Genomic DNA, 18,589 nt, shown 5'->3' on the forward strand with positions numbered 1-18,589 from the left:
ATATTGGTTATTTATCCTTATGATTTCATGGATGGGTGCTCATTGCTGCTGCCCAGTATTACAAGAGGATTGTACCACATATTTCTAACTTGGGAAAAGATCAAAATTCAAAGTACAGTTTCTAAAGAATGTGTATTACTGTTGCACTATTGTAAAGTAAAAAAAACTTGCAAGTCAAACTATCATAAATCTGGGACCATCTATACCTGACATACCCTGTAACACATTTTTAGTCAAAAGTATGTATGGAACACCAAGGGTGATACTCAAAATATGTAGTAATTGGTACCATGTAATGACCAACCCTTCAGAAAGGAGGCCAGCAGGCAGTCAGTGTGGGCATACCCCAGTTGGGTGTGTACCCTGTGGGTGTTTGGACCACCTTGAAATCATTAGCTGGTCTTACAGAAAAAGAAAAACATTACATTCAAATACCCAGAATTCTTCTATTAATGTATTCAATATTTGTAAAAACTTAATCAATGAGTAAAGCTCAAACTTTTTTAGTTATCTCACATATACAGTACATGTATATATTCACCCAACTCATTTTCATAGCTACTGAATAAAAATATGCAAAGCCATAATCCTTTCTCTTGGAAATCTCAATGATTCATATAAATGAACTGGTATTTTCCTTTAATGTACACAGATACCATCAGTTTGAATCATAATATACAGTGCAACATATATTCTAGATGAGGTAATGTTACATAATATATACTATTTTCTTTACAGTTTTAATGCAAATGTTCCAAAATAAAACAAGACAGAATCCAAACCCAAGATCACAGAACCCTAGAATAGTCTCACTTATTATCACAGTTGCCACTCATTCATGACTAAAAGGATGTGCTTTAATAGCAGTGAGAGGCAGCACTCCTCTATTTCTAAAAGAAAAGCACTTACTGCAAAAGGCAGTGGTTAGAAGAACTCAGCTAGCATGGTACCTGCCTCCTTTGTGTATCTGCAAAGACCAGGCTACAGCAGCAGAACAATAGTAACACGTATTCAACTGATTTTGCATATCGTTTGACTTAGCAATTTACTTTTAGCCATCTAGCTATGAAAATACAACTTATCTGAGGAAGAGAGATCATCTACATTGTTTTCTGCTGGGACATGAACAAGACCCAGAACACAACCCCCCGTACATATGAGTCCTCTATAAACAGAATTTAAAAGAGCAAACATGCAGAAACTGGGCAGATATCTTTCTTCATCCTTGGTATATGCTATTTGCTTGCCAAAAATACCTCTGCTTTGAAAACTCTGACTTTTCCTGAAAGTATGCCTTTAGAGGGAGTTTTCCTTTTTCTCCTGACAAATCAATGCTTTTTTCTAGATTTTTAAAGCACTATGAACTTCTTCATGCACTTTACACAATCGAAAGCCACTCTTGATGTGTGTGAGTTTGTCTTATCTTATTTTGCATATTTGCCACAGCATTCACAGGATGTAGAACAGTTTAGCCCACAATAGGTATTTAATAGATGGATGATGAAGGAAAATGGTAATAGTTATCACTATAGCACTCTTGCAAATTATCAAATTAAGAAAATGAGAACATAGTCATAAGATGAAATACTGCGCTCAATAAAATTATATGAGAGAAGACTAATGATATGGATATTTTGCAAATGAATGTTGCCCATAATTGCACAATGATGTGAATGTACTTAATGTCACAGAACCAGACCGTTAAAAATAGCTAAGAGAAAAGAAAAAAAAAAAAATAGCTAAGAGGATAAGTTTTATGTATAATGTATTTTATCATCATAAACTTTTTTAAAGTTAACAGTAAAATTTTTAGCAAAGAAAACTGTAAAATATATATCATATATCCATTTCAAAGGAAAACACAATTAGGGACAGATAAAAAGAAAACTACAAGTATATATACCAAAATATTAGCTGCAATATTTCAGGTAGAAAAAAAAATCCAACATTTTTATTTCCTCTTTTTAATATTTATCTAAATACAATATGTTTCTACATTAAACATTCTCCTAAAATTAAAGTTTTAAAAACTAAAATTTACCTGAGTACATAAAACTATTCTCATTATGGAATACAGTCTAATTAAATATTCACTTTTGAAAGTGAGAATTTAGGAATGAGCACCACCAGTAACAAATGGCTCTCACCTCCCACTGTTGCCTTTCTCATCCTCTTCCTCTTCATTGTCTGAGGCTAAGAAAGGAACTGCAGCCAAATCTTCCTCCTCTGCACGGATCCGTCCCAGCAGGATAAGACCATGGATTTTACAATCAATTCCCGAACTCCTGCACTGCTTTATAGCAATTTCAATATACCTGTGATACTAGACACAAAAACAGTAAGCTACAGACTTTTTAGAATCAAATACATGAAATACTTAAACTGGGAGCAGTACATTTGAGACATGGAATGCATAGAAAACTAGAGCTCTTTTACTTAAGTTCTGGAAATATCAAGCAAGTTAGGCAAAATTAATACCGTCATGTTTGAGGACAGTTTAAAAGAAGTCATTAATCACCAAGTATGTCTACCCAGGGCATTGGTCTCACACTTATTTTCTTACTAAAATGAAACTATGATAGCCTTACTGGATGACTAGAAACTTTTTGTCTTAAAGCTTTCTTGAGGGGCACGTGTGTGGCTCAGTAGGTTAAGCATCTGATTCTTGATTTCAGCTCAGGTCATGATCTCAGGATCCTGAGATTGAGCCCCACATCTGTACTGGGTGTGAAGCCTACTTGGGATTCTCTCTTTCCCTCTGCCCCTGTCCACCACCCCCACCCCCTCACTTGCATGCTCACGCACATGGGCTCTCCCACTCTCACTCTCTCAAAAAAAAAAAAAAAAAAAAAAGCTTCCTTGAATCAAGATGTATTAGGAAAGAGATTAAATATCAGATAGTTAAGCACCTTCATAATTTTTAGAATAAAAATATGTATACTGCAACACTATCACATAGTTCCAAGTGATCAACATATAAGCAATTTTGCTCATATATGGATTATAATAAGAAAATTCCAGGCAGCATGTTGTCTCATAACTTCTGTATGTATCAAACAAGTATGGGCTTTTAAAAAACATATCCACATTACTATTATCATAGCTAAAACAATAATTTCACAGATCTAATATGCTACCAGTGATTAACTTTTCTGATCCTCTCATAAACATTTTTCTATTGTTGGCTTATTCAAATCAAGATCCAAATAGGATGCAACCTCTCTCTTTTATGCCTTGACATTCATTTGTTAAGGATAGTTCTTTGTCCTGCAGAATGCCCCATATCCTACTACTTGGCATTTACAGTATTCCTCTATTCTTTCATTTCCTATGAACAAAGAGTAATGCAGCATGAAGCACATATACTTCAAGTGACTTCCTATTGCTTCAACTGAATTTGATCAAACCTCAAGATCTACTACCTATGATGTCACAGGAAGCACAGGTGGGAACAAAACCACTGGGATGCAAAAGACAAATTAAAAAATGAAAAATGCTACAGGAAAAGAAAAACCAATTTCCTTCTTTAGCAAGAAAAAAACCAAGAGAATCAAGACTTAAATGAAGTACAAAGTGCAGGCACATAAACTAACTGCAAAAAAATATTTATGAGATAATTGGGAAGATGTATACACTGACTGAATATTGTATGATATTAAAGAATAACTGTTAGCTGTGATAATGGCATTGCGGTTACATTTTCTCAGTCCTTGCTAGAGATTAATATTGAAGTACACAATATGGATAAGATCGTATCTCGGATTTGCTTTTAAACATTCTAGGAATGTAAAAATAGACTTACAAAAGGAGACAATGAAACACAATTGACAAAATGTTGATGATTGCTGAAGATAGGTCAAAGGTTTGTAGGGGAGTCAGTATACTTTCTATTTTTGGTTATGTTAAAAAATTACCATAATAAGCCATTTTTATAGGAAAGACTGCTAGAATGTCCAGTGGCTTCCCATGAATGATAATATTCTAGTTCTTAAATTGGTTGGAGCAACGGAGAGTGGGTCATGAGTTTTCCAATTACTCATAATGCTTCATATTTCTCACACGTCATGTGACAATTTATTGGACAATATACCTTTTATGAACAATAATCTCAGTTACTGATTTAATTAACTCTAGTTTTTAAAGTACAAATACATTAGAAGTATAATTAAGACCTTAGACAAGCTGCTTTCAGTTACCTAATAATGAGTTAACAATAAAATGCATGAAAATTCAATAGTATCTTTTTCAGAAAAATTCAATATTATCTTTCATTTTAATAATTTACCAGTTTATTCATTAACACCACTGGTAATAATTATTAATTAACTAATTGGTATATCATAAAATAGTTCAATGACTTTCAAGAATTAAGGATGTTCTATAATTCTATTTATTGAAGATTGGAAATAAAGGTCAGATCATCGATTCTCTGCCTTGGGAAAAGGAGTTGGTACATTCCCATAGACTGGAAACAAGTTACAAACCTAATGGCTATGTATCAGCTTGTTTTAAGTAACACACTGGGACCACCTTGAATTTGTCTGCAGGCAAATGCAGACAGCCTTATGCAGGCAGCCTAATAATAATAATGAATGGCTAACTACATTTAATAATTTAAAAATAAACTTACTTATACTTAACTTTAGATCAATAAAAATTCTTTATTTAATATCTTTATCCACTATCATACCAATTAAGTAAGTCCTCATGAGACAATAGTATGGATGCTATTATTTGAAGAATATTTAATTTGTTAAAATAGTGTTGACATCTCAGTAGAAAAATTTATGGGAAGATTGAAAGTCTCACTGCTCCTTATTGTAGAGGTACTACATAAAAGAACCTTCACTGATCTCTCAGATAGCATTTTCAAGATTTGTAAGAAGCTTGTATTCAATCTTGAAAATTACCTTATAATGCATCAAAACAGATCAATAGCTCAGCATTTGATGTCAACAGGTATGAAAACAAAAAAGCAGTATTAGTGTCACATGTGCAGTTAGAAAAAACCATCACACATTAGTAGATACACAATTAAAACAATCCTGTCCTGGTTACAAAGAGTATTCTGAAGTGCCTGGTAACAATTTTGCTAGGAGCTTTACCCTCAATTCTTACTAAGATGGTGAGAATGAGACTTACTTTGTTTCCTATTCAAGCTGATCTGATAAATAGAAAATTCAAGTTATGTACCTGTCAAATTTTAAAATGTAATTACTTAATTTAGGGGGAAAATAGCCTCAATGTTATTATAGAGACAGTCAAAAAAGTCATCTCCATTGTCATTTGCAAACTATCAAAAAAGAACACCTACTTACCTCTGTGCAGTCATTCAGAAGGGACACTGTTGTGTCAGTGGGGTTAATATTGATTGTCTTTAGTTCAATTAGATTATTTAGGGAATTTCCACCTGGGGTGGGGGGGGAAAGGGGATAAAGAAATCAGACAAAGGTGGTTGTATCATATGACAGAAGATGCTGAATAAACTAATTCAATTACCTGACACCACCACAAGGGAAGGCATGTAGCTACTGTCAGCGGGATCAACTATCATTTTTAATCTATGAACAAGAACATCTGGGAAAATCTCCAAACGAATCCAATGCTTTAAAAAAAAAAAACAAAAAAATGTATTCTCAATTTATAAAATTCAGCCATATTTTAGCCATGAAAATAGTATCACCAAAGCTCAAATCTACATGAGATTTTCTAAATACATAATATGATGGTCATTCATTTGGGGAATATAAAAAATAGTGAAAGGGAATAAAGGGGAAAGGAGAAAAAATAAGTGGTAAATATCAGAAAGAGAGACAGTACATGGAAGACTGAACTCTGGGAAACGAACTAGAGGTGGTGGAAGGGGAGGGGGGAGGGGGGTGGGAGTGACTGGGTGGCGGGCACTGAGGTGGGCACTTGACGGGATGAGCACTGGATGTTATTCTGTACGTTGGCAAATTGAACACCAATAAAAAATAAATTTATTAATAAAAAAATAATTAATAAATAAATAAATACAGAATATGGCCTGAGAGGAGTATTCCACTCCACTACTTATTAGAGGAAAGTCTCACTCTAAACCCAGAAATGATGTGTTTATAGACTCCTGATCTGGGGGGGGAGGGGCCTTTATACTCATCAAGTGGTGGGTTATAAAAAATACTAGAGTCAAGATGGAAACACAGCCCCTCTCTCCAAGCTGGACCATAAGTTCAGACACTTGCATGCAATTATAACATTCCGAAGAGCAACACCTATTTGTTCAGATATGTTAGAAAAACTGCTTTCCAGAAGCAGAATCTGAACTCATACATTTTATGTGGGAAAGTAACAGAAAACAACTGCACCCTATTACACACTGTATCAATTGGTCAGTTAGATAAAATCTGTTACATATATCATTAAAAATCTCTGACAATAAAAACTGGATAGGGACACCTGGGTGGCTCAGCAGTTGGGTGCCTGCCTTTGGTTCAGGGCGTGGTCCTGGGTTTGGGGACTGAGTCCCACATCAGGCTTCCTGCATGGAGCCTGCTTCTTACTCTGCCTATGTTTCTACCTCTCTCTGTATATGTCTCATGAATAAATAAATAGAATCTTAAAAAAAACTGGATGGTATATTACTCAGTTGCTTTAAAAATAATTCTGAACTAAAATACAAAATCAGTACTGACAGGTGCCATCACAATATAACTCAATAGGTTTTTTTCAAAGTTCATTTTGAAGCTTAGAAGATAAAATCATCTAAATAGAAGCATTTCTGGAAGTATCCCAATGGAACACCTACCTTTCCTTGCGAACCAGATGACTGCCAGCAGGGCTCACTGCCATCAATAAGACGAGAAGCCTGGTTCACAGAGGATGACACATTTAGGCTCTTTACCATCCGGGACCAGCTATCCAGCAGCATTCCTGGCTGACTGCTGTGACAACGCTTTAGCTGTTTTCCAGAACGGCCACAGAATATTGCAGACTGTCCTATTTAATGGTGGTCAAAAAATGGTGGTGTTAATACATGTAGAGCAAAACCTTCCCAACCAAGAAATAAAGAATACTAAACGGTGAAGAGCTTCTTACTTCAAGAAAATAGTTAAGTTTTCAAATTAAAAAGAACTAATAAGGGTACCTGGGTGGCTCAGTCAGTTCAGTGTCTGACTCTTGATTTTGGCTCAGGTCATGATCTCAGGCTTGAGAGAGCAAGCCTAGCAGAGAGCCTGCTTAAGATTCTCTCTCTCAGGGCAGCCCCGGTGGCGCAGTGGTTTAGCACCACCTGCAGCCTGGGGTGTGATCCTGGAGACCCAGGATCGAGTCCCACGTCAGGATTCCTGTATGGAGCCTGCTTCTCCCTCTGCCTGTGTCTCTGCCTCTCTCTGTCTCTATGAATAAATAAAATCTTAAAAAAAAAAAAAAAAGATTCTCTCTCATTCCCTCTCCTTCTGCCCCTCCTCACAACCCTCCTTCACCTCTGGCTAGCTCACTCACTCTCAGATAAACAGAACTAATAAATACCTGAAACAGCTTCAAAAAGCCCAGTGTAATTTACACCAATTTATGAAATGAAGTTCATAGAATGCTATGATTTACTCTACTTGATTCTCAAGTAACAACAGCGTATGTACTTCCAGATGGAGGGATACATAGAAGCCAAGGGGGGCAGGGGATACTAACAAAAAACATTCTTATTAACAGTGCTAACAAAAAAATGTTCTTATTAAAAATGCTGTTACAGGGTCGTCTGGGTGGCCCAGTCTGTTAAGTATCCAATTCTTAGTTTCTGCTCAGGTCATGATCTCAAGGTTGAGATGAAGCCCTGTGCTCAGCATGGAGTCTGCTTAGGATTCTCTTTCTCCCTCTCCCTCCCCCTTCACATGCGCATATGCATGCATATGCTCTCTCTCCCTAAAATAAATAAATGAATGAAATCTTTTTTAAAAAATGCTGTTACAAATGCAAAGCAAAAACAAATCTGTAAAGTTTCCAATTCCATGAACAGCAAACCTGGATTTTCATCCTCCCACAGAGGACAACTAGAGGAGGCAAATAAAATACTTAAAGATGAATAAATCATATAAGTATCAGAAATAACAAGATGGTAAAGAATTATAAGACCAGAATCTGAGGAAGGTTAAGACAAAGAGATGTCTAGATGAGCAATGCCGTATATATCCGAGGCTACTCTTCGCTGATGGTAACTGCCAGTTAGGAGAACTTACAAAGGAAAAAAAAAAAATCATACTACTTTTGAAAGCCTTGGGGAAGGGAGGGGAGGACCAGGAATTGGAGTCCAGAGCCCACCAGGAGAGAAAGGGATAGCCATAAAAAAAAGCCCGCATTTTGGGCTGGGATCCCAACAGGGAAAATCCCCAGAGGAAGGGTAAACTGTGCAGTGCTGTTTGTTTTTACAGATTATGGCTTAGCATGAAATCCTCTCAATCAATGACACTAGACTGAGGTGAGCCCAGATAGTTATTTATCTCAATTATCTAGAAGACCAACCCTCTCCCCCCATAATCTCTAGAGAATATCTTAGGCCACAAACTGATTCAAGAAATAATTTTTTAAATATAATGTCCACTACATAATGGCATATGAGACTAGAAAACATGACTAAAAAAACTACTAGAAGTATGAGACAACAGAAAGAGATCCACAGAGTCTCCAGATTAGAGTTGTAAGACACAGGTTTTAAAATAACCATACTTATTTAGATTTGAAAATATAAGTCACTGAATATTTCAGCAGAGAACTGAAAGACTTACAGGATGGAGAGAAGATCAGACACAGGTGAAAGGAATCCCAAAAATAGAAAACAGGACATGATGTTTGAAGAAATACTGACTAAAAAATTTCCAGAACTGACAAAAGATATCAAGCCACAGATTTAAAAAGCTCTGTTTCGAATGTTGCTGAGCGTAGATCTTAGATGTTCTTACCTCCCCAAAACACACACGTGATGGATCTGTTAACTAACAACTAACCTCATTGTGATAATTATTTTGCAATATATATATTATACATATATATATAAAATCATCACAATGTACATCTTAAGCTTACACAATGTTATACTTCAATTATAGTTAAACAAAGCTAGAAAAAAAATAAAGAAAATAAAAGTAAATAGTCCTGCTAACCTCAAGGAAGATAAATAAAAAGAAACACACTTTTATGCACATGTAAAATTTGTGTAAGGTAAAAACAAAACAGTATCTCAAAAACAGCTAAGAGGAAATACAAAAACTGATTAGCTTTAATGGAGCAATAACTATACTTCCTGCTGACCTTAACAGAAATATTATAAACCGAATAACAATGGAATAGCATTTTTAAAGAAAATTCCTAACAAAAACATTCTTCTCGAATGAAGAAGAAATAAGAAATTTTCATACACACAAAAATGTAATTCATAACCACAGATGCATTAAGGAAAGTATTAAAGGCTATTCTTCAGGCAAGAGAAAAATGATAGAAAAAAATGATAGAGAAAAACTAAAAAAATTGAAATACTAGGTTATGTGAAAGAATCTAACATACTGGCTGTATATAACAATATTATATGGTTAAAAATGTGCATGTATAAAATTGTAAAACACAATAAGAACATGGTAATTTAAATTAGAGGCTAAATAAAGTTAAAGAGAACTAAGGTCCTTGCATTGCTTAAAAGAAAGTAAAAATACTAAATATTAGATTTTGGTAAGTCAAAAGGTGGATGTTTTAATATCTTGAGTAACTATTAATAATACTAAAAATGTAACAAATATACTACTCATATAGATGAAATATATACTAAAAATGTGTGTAATTTCTAAGCCAAAATGGGAGGGAGGGGGTGCTGGAGTGTTAACTAATTTAAAAAATATCAATCCAAAGAAAGATGATATGTAGGGTGCCTGGGTGGCTCAGTTGGTTAAGCATCTGCCTTCAGCTCAGGTCATGATCCCAGGTCCCTGGGATCATGTACCACATTGGGCTTCCTGCTGAGTGGGGAGTCTTCTTCTCCCTTTGCTCCTCTCCCCAACTTGTCCTCGCTTGTATATGCAAGCTCTCTCTTTCTCTCACAAAAATAAATAAATGAAATCTTTAACAACAATAAAAAAAGAAAGATGGAATGTAGAAAGAGGAACAGAAAACAGGAAGGACAAATAAACACTGAGAAGTTTTCAATTTAAATAAAAATACATCAGTAATTGTCTTAATGTAAATACCTAAATGATCCATATAAAAGACCAACATTAAAAAAAAAACCAACATTATCATACTGGAATTTTAAACTATTTACAACTTATAAGAAATTATAAAATTTACAAGAATACAGAATGATTGAGGGTAAAAGGCTAAAAAAAGATGCACTAAGGGGCAGCTGGTGGCTCAGCTGGTTAAAGGACAGACACTTGATTTCAGCTCAGGTCATGATCTCAGGACTTGTATTCAGCAGGGAGTCTGCTTAAGATTTTCCCTCTCCTTCTGCCCCTTCCCCCTCCACAGTGCTCTCTTTTCTCTCTCTAAAATAAATAATCTTTAAAATTAAGTAAATAAATAAAGATACATTAAGCAAACACTAACTTTACCACAGAACTGCAAGAGACATTCTTTTAGGCACATATAAAGCATTTATAAAATCTCAGCATATAGAAATTATATGACCATATACAAGTTTCAAAGTGTCAAAGGTAAATCACATACTCTGAATGCAAAGCAGAAACCAGTAAAATTTCTGATATGTTTGAAACTTTAACAACCAATGAATACAAAAAAATAATTTTAATGGAATTTAAAAAATAACCTGAAATAATGAAATATCACTACATAGCAGTATTGCAGGATACACCTTAAGATTTGCTTAAAGACAAATTAAAAAATTTAAATTTATGTATTAGAAAAGACAGTGAGAAAATGAGACAGTACTAACCTCAAGAAGATAGGATGAAAATAATCAACCTAAACCCAAACTCCATAGGAAAAAGAAATAATAAAGATACAAGAAATAGCAAAAAAAAAAAAAAAAAGCTAAAATTTGTCTCTCTGAAAAGACTAATTAAACTGATAAACCCACAGCAGGCCCATCAAGAAAAAAAAGAAATAATTCTAAGTTAGCCTTGAAAAGGAGATATAATCCTAGATTCTACAAATCTCCCACATAAGATAAGAAAAAAATACGAATTAGGACTAGACAGGAATTTCCTCAACTTGATTGAAGGGCTATTTATGGAAAAACCCACAGCTAACATTATACTCAATGTGAAAGAATGAAAGCTTTCCTCCTAAATTCAGGAGCAAAACAAGGATGCCCACTTTTTCTACTTCTATTCAACTTAGTACTAGAAGAACTAGCTAAAGCAGGGAAAAATAATATAAGGCATTCAGATTGGAAAGGAAGAAGTAAAACCATCTTGGTTCATAGATAACATGATCTTATATGTAGAAAAAACAAACACAAAAAAAATTGTCAGTGACAATAAATAAATTCAGCCAAGTTGCTGGATATTAATTCAACACACAAAATGTATTGAAGTGTAGTGTATATACCTATATACTAGCAACAAACATTCCAAAAGGGAAATTAAGAATTCCATTTAATATGGCATAAAAAATACTTAGCAATACATTTAATCCAGAAGGCACAAGACTTGTACACTGAAAAATCACAAAACATTGCTGTAAGAAAAACTGCTGAAAGAAAGTCTAAGTAAATGGAAAAGATATCCCTTGCTCATGGATTGGAGAACTTAATATTATTAAAATAACAATTCTGCCCAAATCAACATATGAATTCAATGCAATTCTTATAAAAATACTGCTTTACCAAAGTAGAAAAATCCATCCCCAGAGTTATACTGAATTTCAAAGGAAATAGCCAAAACAAGCTTGAAAAAAAAAAAAAAAAATCTGAAGGATTCACATTTCCCAATTTCAAAACTTACTACAAAGCTAACATAACCACAACACATGGTTCACTACTGTCATAAGCATAGGCAAAAAGACCAAAAGAACAGAACTGCAAACCCAAAAATAAATTCTCACATCTATGGTCAATTGATTTTCAAAAAGAGTGCCCAGACTATTCAATGGTGAAAGGACAATCTTTTCAATAAATAGTGTTGGGAAACTGGAAGCACACATTTTGTATAAGAATGAAATTGAACTTTTACACTATACCATGTACAAAAATTAACTCAAAATGGACCAAAACCTAAGTTTAAGAGCTAAAATTATAACCTCCTAGAAAGAAAAACAGGTGCTAATCTTCATGACCTTTAGCAATGGTCTCTTAAATGGACACTGAAAGCAAATAGGAGACCAAACACACTGGCCACAAAAGACACAACAGATAAAATGGACTTCATTAAAATTAAAAATTTACGCATCACTGAATCCTATCAAGAAAGTGAAAAAACAACCCAAATAATGGGATGAAATGAAATATTTGCAAATCATCTGATAGGGTTCAATGCACAGAATATTTAAAGAACTCCTATAACTTAACATCAAAAGTTCAAAAATGAGCAATGGACTTACACACATATCCCCCCCTCCCCCCAAAAAAAAGATACACAAATGGCCAAAATGACATGAAAAGAGGCTCAATGTCATTTGTCATTAGGGAAACTCAAATCAAAATCATAAGATAATACTTCTCACCCATTAGGATGGGTATAATTTTTAAAAACATGAAAAATAACAAATGTTGGTGAGGACATGGAGAAAGAGGAACCCTTATATACTGCTGGTGGGAATATAAAATTGGTAGAGCCAATGTGGAAAACATTTTGGTGATTCCTCGAAGAACTACCATATGAGCCTATAATTCCACTCCCAATTTTAAAAACACGAACTCAAACAGATTTGTACACCAATGTTCACAATAACATTATCCATAATAGCTGCAAGGTGGAAACAATCCAAATGTTTGTTAATAGATGAATGGATAAACAACATGTGCTATGTATGAAATATTAAGCCATAAAGAAATGAAGTTCTGACACATGCTACAACATGGGATAAGCCCTGGAGACATAATCCTAAGTAAAATAAGCCAGACACTAAAAGGCAAATTTTGGTTCCACCTATACATGGCACCCAGTGTCATCAAATTTATGGACACAGGAAGCAGACTGGAGGTTGCCAGGGACTGGGAAAGGGGAAAATGGGGAATTATCGCTTAATGGTACAGTTTCTGCCTATAGTCATCAACAAGTTTTGGAAATACATAGTGGTAATGGTTGTGCAACATTCTCTGAATTGCACACTTCAAAGTGATTTAAAATGGCAAATTCTGTGTTGTACATATTCTGCCACAATAAAAAAAAAAAGATATAATAAAAGACATGCAGACTCTCTCCATCTATCCAATTCTACACCCAATGCAACAAAACATTTATTAGTTTCTTGAGACCCTTTTAATATTCTTTATGGAAATACAACCAAACAAACCATGTTATTCTAATTTCCATAGACCCTCATTGCTTGAAAAAAAAAGAGCAAGGTTTCAAGTGTGTAAGACCATCTTTCCTGTTTTATTGTGTACACCGTGCAGTGCTCACCATATAAAGATAAACTTTAAAGACCAAACTAAATAATGTGTGTGCACAATGATGATTTCAATAATATTTTAATGAAAAAGAGCATAACCATTCTACCATACCTGGTTCATTTATTCTGCCAAATGTATGTCTAGTGTTGTGTTTTCTGGTCTTGAAACAGGTTTCACAAAAATCAAAGTCATCACAGTTTCTGCATTTGAATCTAGATCCATTGATAGGAAACATCTGACAGCCATCACACCTATTTTTAAAACAACCATTGGGTTAGTAAGAAAAAAAATATGGTCATTTCTTAAATTAAGGTAATTTATTTATTTTTTTTAAATCTTTTTTTTAAAATTTTTATTTATTTATGATAGTCACACACAGAGAGAGAGAGAGAGAGGCAGAGACACAGGCAGAGGGAGAAGCAGGCTCCATGCACCAGGAGCCCGACATGGGATTCGATCCCGGGTCTCCAGGATCGCGCCCTGGGCCAAAGGCAGGCGCCAAACCGCTGCGCCACCCAGGGATCCCAAATTAAGGTAATTTATTAAATTTAATCCCAAAGAAAACCATTCCTCCCAAACAAATCTAGCAATATAAAAATTAACTCACGTAACCCCAGGATGAACACTAGGCACCAACTCCATTTCTGACAACAGCCCAGTCCAGTGTGACTGCTGAGGAAAGTCAACAATGACATCTTTTCCATTTGCACTGAAAGCTAGAACACAATAGAAATTGCTGAAACATCTTGGTCACCAAGGAAAAAAACTTATGTTAAAATTAAAACTATATCTAATCATGTGATAATTATATTGTAGTTATTTATGTTTTACAGAGAGTACTTCTCTTTTAGAGAGACATACTAAGATACTTATGGATGAACTAACACATGATGTCAATCAGGGATTGACTTCAAAATAATCAAGGGAAGGAATTAACTTAGGCCAGGGGTTGCCAACTATTAAAGCCAGGTGATGGGCACATGGAGGCTCATTTTGCTATATTCTCTATTTCTGTGTATGATTGACATTTTCTACAATGTTTCTTTGTTTTTAATTACATCAAGTTAAAAACTCCATTTAGTATTAGGAAATAAAAATCACAAGAATAATGTTAAGAGATCTCTTGTCCTTTGGTAAGTACACTCTGCTACTCAAAACGCTAACTTCTGAACCAAGTTCTCATTTTTAAAATTTATGGGTGTTTTAATTTATAAAGCTTTTAAGAACGTCTTAAGAGAAATGTTAAACTAAAGTAAAATGTTAAATAAGCCATTCGTTCTTATGTAACCTGAGACATTCTCGCATTCCCCCACACTGGGAAGCACCACTATTATGACCATGTCTTTCTAATCCAAACTATTCAATAGTAAGAGAGTTTTGTACAAAGTTCAAACAAAACAAAACAGGATCTCTTTATGGCCTTGGAAGAGTTTAAAATAAAAACACATGCATTTTTAATTCTCATGCAATTGTTAAAATGGACACAGCACATCTTTTAAAGTATACCATGTGTTTGATTTGAAATCTCAATAATAGCACATTAAATATAAACTGAAAAGAATTTTGTTTCCAGTTCCTAACCCCCACTATTTGCATATTTCCATTTCTTAAATTTAGTCCTAAATTTTTATATAGCAGAGAGAGAGCATGAGAGAGAGAGAGAGAGAGAGAGAGAGAGAAACAATTCCCGACTGAGGGGGTTTTCACTGACATATAGGCCATTTGGCAGAATGACTGAACAAGTTTACAGAACACCAACATCAAACAAGGTTACCCGGGACTGTGATAGATCAATACAAAAGCAAAACCACTCTTTACTCAGTCTGATCAAGTTCAAATCTAATCCAAACCACAAACACAACCAGACACCCTCCCAAACCTTTCTTCCCCAATCTTGGTTAGTATGAACTGCTTCCTTGACAACCATTAACTTCATCCTAATTCCATTTTTTCTGCCTTATAGATTAATATTTATTAAAACACTCATTCTTAGAATTACCCTATTCCCTTGAATCCTCCCCCAAAATATCCAATGCAAACCCCATTAGTCCCTGGTTATACCCACTATGGAGACATCCCATTTTTGAGGATATGCATCCTCCCGAGTGGTAGTGAGTTAATAAACTTGATTGGGTTCAACTATAGGTGTGTTCCTGGTCTAGAGACCACTGAGAAGCAAAAAAAAAAAAAAAAAAAAAAAAATGCTATTTATATATCATAGACTTTCTCCAGACTTGTTTTCCTTTGCTATTGAAGAACAACAAAAAAATGAGTATAATACATTAGCTGATAAAAAGTTAACATTTGGAATTTTATTGCCTGGATAATATTACCTTTCACAATCCCCACACTTTGATGAGTCACAGATCCCCACTTGTATTTTGGTGTGGTGACTGAAGATTTGACACGAACTTTATCACCAATCTTTATGTGAGAAGGAGAACTTGGTGGAGGATAGCCTAGAGATTACAATAAGTAAACTATAATTAGTATTTATTCCTGAGAACTCTCTCTACTTCAGAAAAAGCAGAAGAACTTACTCAAGAATGTGCTCACCTATAAGTTCCACATGAATATACCTAACCCAGTAAGTGCCTCCTTTCTGCTGCCAATCACACTGCACATTGAGGTCATGTAATCCATCTCTATCCAATTTGATAACCTTGCCCACATCTCCTTCACACACTTCTTCATATGTTCGACAGCATCTAACCATCATTCCCACCTAAGATTAAAATTAAAGTAAAAATCCAATTCACTGTATAGATAAGATGAACAATTATAAGGAGCATTATTCTATTTCTAAAAAAGGATGTACTCTCAAGTCATTTTACACTAAACAGAACCGCTCTTTAGGAAAACTGGCTGGCTCAATGTCTGGGGCAGGAAATATATAAGATGAACATGGATCAACTTGTGTCATAAAGCAAGTGAACTCTCAAAGAAAGATCAAAGTGTTCACTCAAAAGAACAACCTGATCAGCAGGAATAATAGCTGAAACACATCAGATCCATATCAGCCAATAAATTCAACACAATGATAATAAGCAAAGTTTCTCAGTCACCTTTGTAAGTTCCATGGCACCAATTCACCATTCTGAAAATTGATAAAGCAAAGCAAAACAAAAACAAAAGAAGCATTTATTCTGCCTTTCCTACATAAACTATATTACAAAGAGTAGCTACAGTTGATTTAAAAAAGAAGTCTTCGGGGATCTCTGGGTGGCTCAGCGGTGTAGCACCTGCCTTTGGCCCAGGGCGCAATCCTGGAGTCCTGGGATCGAGTCCCATGTCGGGCTCCCAGCATGGAGCCTGCTTCTCCCTCCTCCTGTGTCTCTGCCTCTCTCTCTCTCTATCATAAATAAATAAATAAATAAATCTTAAAATAAAAAAAAAACTCTTTAAAAAATAAAAATAAATAAATAAAAAGAAGTCTTGAAAGAAAAAAATTTAACTAATAAATTTGGAAACCATGACAAAGTTAGAAAACCACTACTGTACAACCCCTCATGATGAGTCTGGGTGATGACACAAATGGCTATCAAAGCACCAAAGTGGATAGACTACTTCTTAACAGATGGGAGTAGACTAACCAGACCAAACCAACAACACTGGATGCTGATCCATATCATGCATTTGTGTCTAAGACACTGCCTGAGTCCAACAACTCCCCCCATTCCACCAGACCTTATTCTGATTTTACAGGAGATGCAGAGGAGGGAGGAATATGTGATCCAACAAAGTTTAGCCACAATAAATGACATGAAAAGGAGGGGGAAAAAAGGAGGGAAAACTGTTCCAGGTTAAGAGACACTTCAAAAAGACATCACTCAAACGTAAGGTGTATGGCCCTGTTTATATTCAAATTCAAAAAGCAATTTCTGAGACAACTGGGAAAATCTGAGCAACCATTGGCTATAAGATGATATTATGGAATTATTATATATTTTGTTAGTTAACATTAGGTAACAGTAATGTTGTTAAGCTAAAAACAAATCCTTTATCAGAGTGCTTGGCTGGCTCACCCAGTAGAACATAAGACTCTCGATACTGGGGTTGTGAGTTCAAGCCCCATGCTGGGAATACAGCTTACTTGACGGGGGCGGGGGGGGGGGGGGGGATCCTTTATCTATTACAAATAAATACTGACATGTTTACAGATGAAAGGAGATGATTTCTGGTATTTTCTCTGAAGTACTAACTAGAAAAGAATTAAAACAAGAAAATAAAGGATTGAAGATACATAAAGGACTATATAAAAAAGTCTAAATAGATTTTTAAGACTTAGATGGAAGTAAGAATGATATAAGAAAAACAAGCAAAAATATATTTTTAAAAGTGTCCAAAATAGGAATAATTGAGAAGCACATGTCTCTGTGCCATGTCACTGTACAGAAAGCACCTTTGTGTGTCTGGCTCTGGCACTCTTTGTGTATTCATCTTCTGTTCCTCCTCAGTCTTCTGCTCCAGTGACAGTGGCCTCCCTGCTGCTGGGTGCTGTGCCCTCCCCCACCAGGCTTCTGACTTTCTAAGATGCTCAAACATTTGCTGACTGAAAATCTGAGCAAAGCTCCAGGCTTAAACATTTACTCACCTGAATATTCTCTCTCACATACACAGCATAATCATCATTACTCAAGAAATCAGCTCGTTTTTTGTATGTCTGGCTCTCTGTTACAACAGCACCAGTAGACTATAAAAGATAAATATATTTTTTAAAAATTGTGACCCAGATAAACCTACTTAAAAAAGTATGTAATATTAAAAAATAAAGTATGAAATACTATGCTGTATTTTCACTATAAAATTCATTTTAAAAATATTAAATATAGTAAGCAGAACAAATATAAAAAGATACAACTATAGAAAATTTGACATTTCCACATTAATCCCATGAAATGATTTACTTAAATTAGAAGTCATTATGTCATATAAAACATGTTTTTTAAATATAGTATATTCTACCCAACATCACTAGATGTTGGAACAAGGGTCTGCTTCGAAACTAAAGTAATTAAGGCACAGAAAACCCAGTTAGCACTTAGCAGGTTCACT

The 18,589-nt window shown here is 34.8% G+C and overlaps 1 protein-coding gene across 7 annotated transcripts in view; it reads right to left on the reverse strand.

Moving 5' to 3' along the window:
* The window catches only part of HERC2 (HECT and RLD domain containing E3 ubiquitin protein ligase 2), a 243,873-nt gene that overhangs the window by 82,257 nt on the left and 143,027 nt on the right, over positions 1-18,589 (reverse strand). For all 7 annotated transcript variants that reach the window (XM_041751247.1, XM_041751245.1, XM_041751249.1 and 4 more), the window contains 9 exons: positions 18,129-18,227; positions 16,091-16,259; positions 15,868-15,993; positions 14,142-14,250; positions 13,646-13,785; positions 6,788-6,978; positions 5,500-5,605; positions 5,319-5,410; positions 2,148-2,323 (listed from right to left, as the gene is read on the reverse strand). In XM_041751247.1, the coding sequence (XP_041607181.1) occupies positions 2,148-2,323; positions 5,319-5,410; positions 5,500-5,605; positions 6,788-6,978; positions 13,646-13,785; positions 14,142-14,250; positions 15,868-15,993; positions 16,091-16,259; positions 18,129-18,227 (1,208 nt within the window). The remainder of the gene's footprint in view (positions 1-2,147; positions 2,324-5,318; positions 5,411-5,499; positions 5,606-6,787; positions 6,979-13,645; positions 13,786-14,141; positions 14,251-15,867; positions 15,994-16,090; positions 16,260-18,128; positions 18,228-18,589) is intronic.

Source organism: Vulpes lagopus, chromosome 4 (assembly GCF_018345385.1).
Source record: "Vulpes lagopus strain Blue_001 chromosome 4, ASM1834538v1, whole genome shotgun sequence".
Taxonomy (NCBI): domain Eukaryota; kingdom Metazoa; phylum Chordata; class Mammalia; order Carnivora; family Canidae; genus Vulpes; species Vulpes lagopus.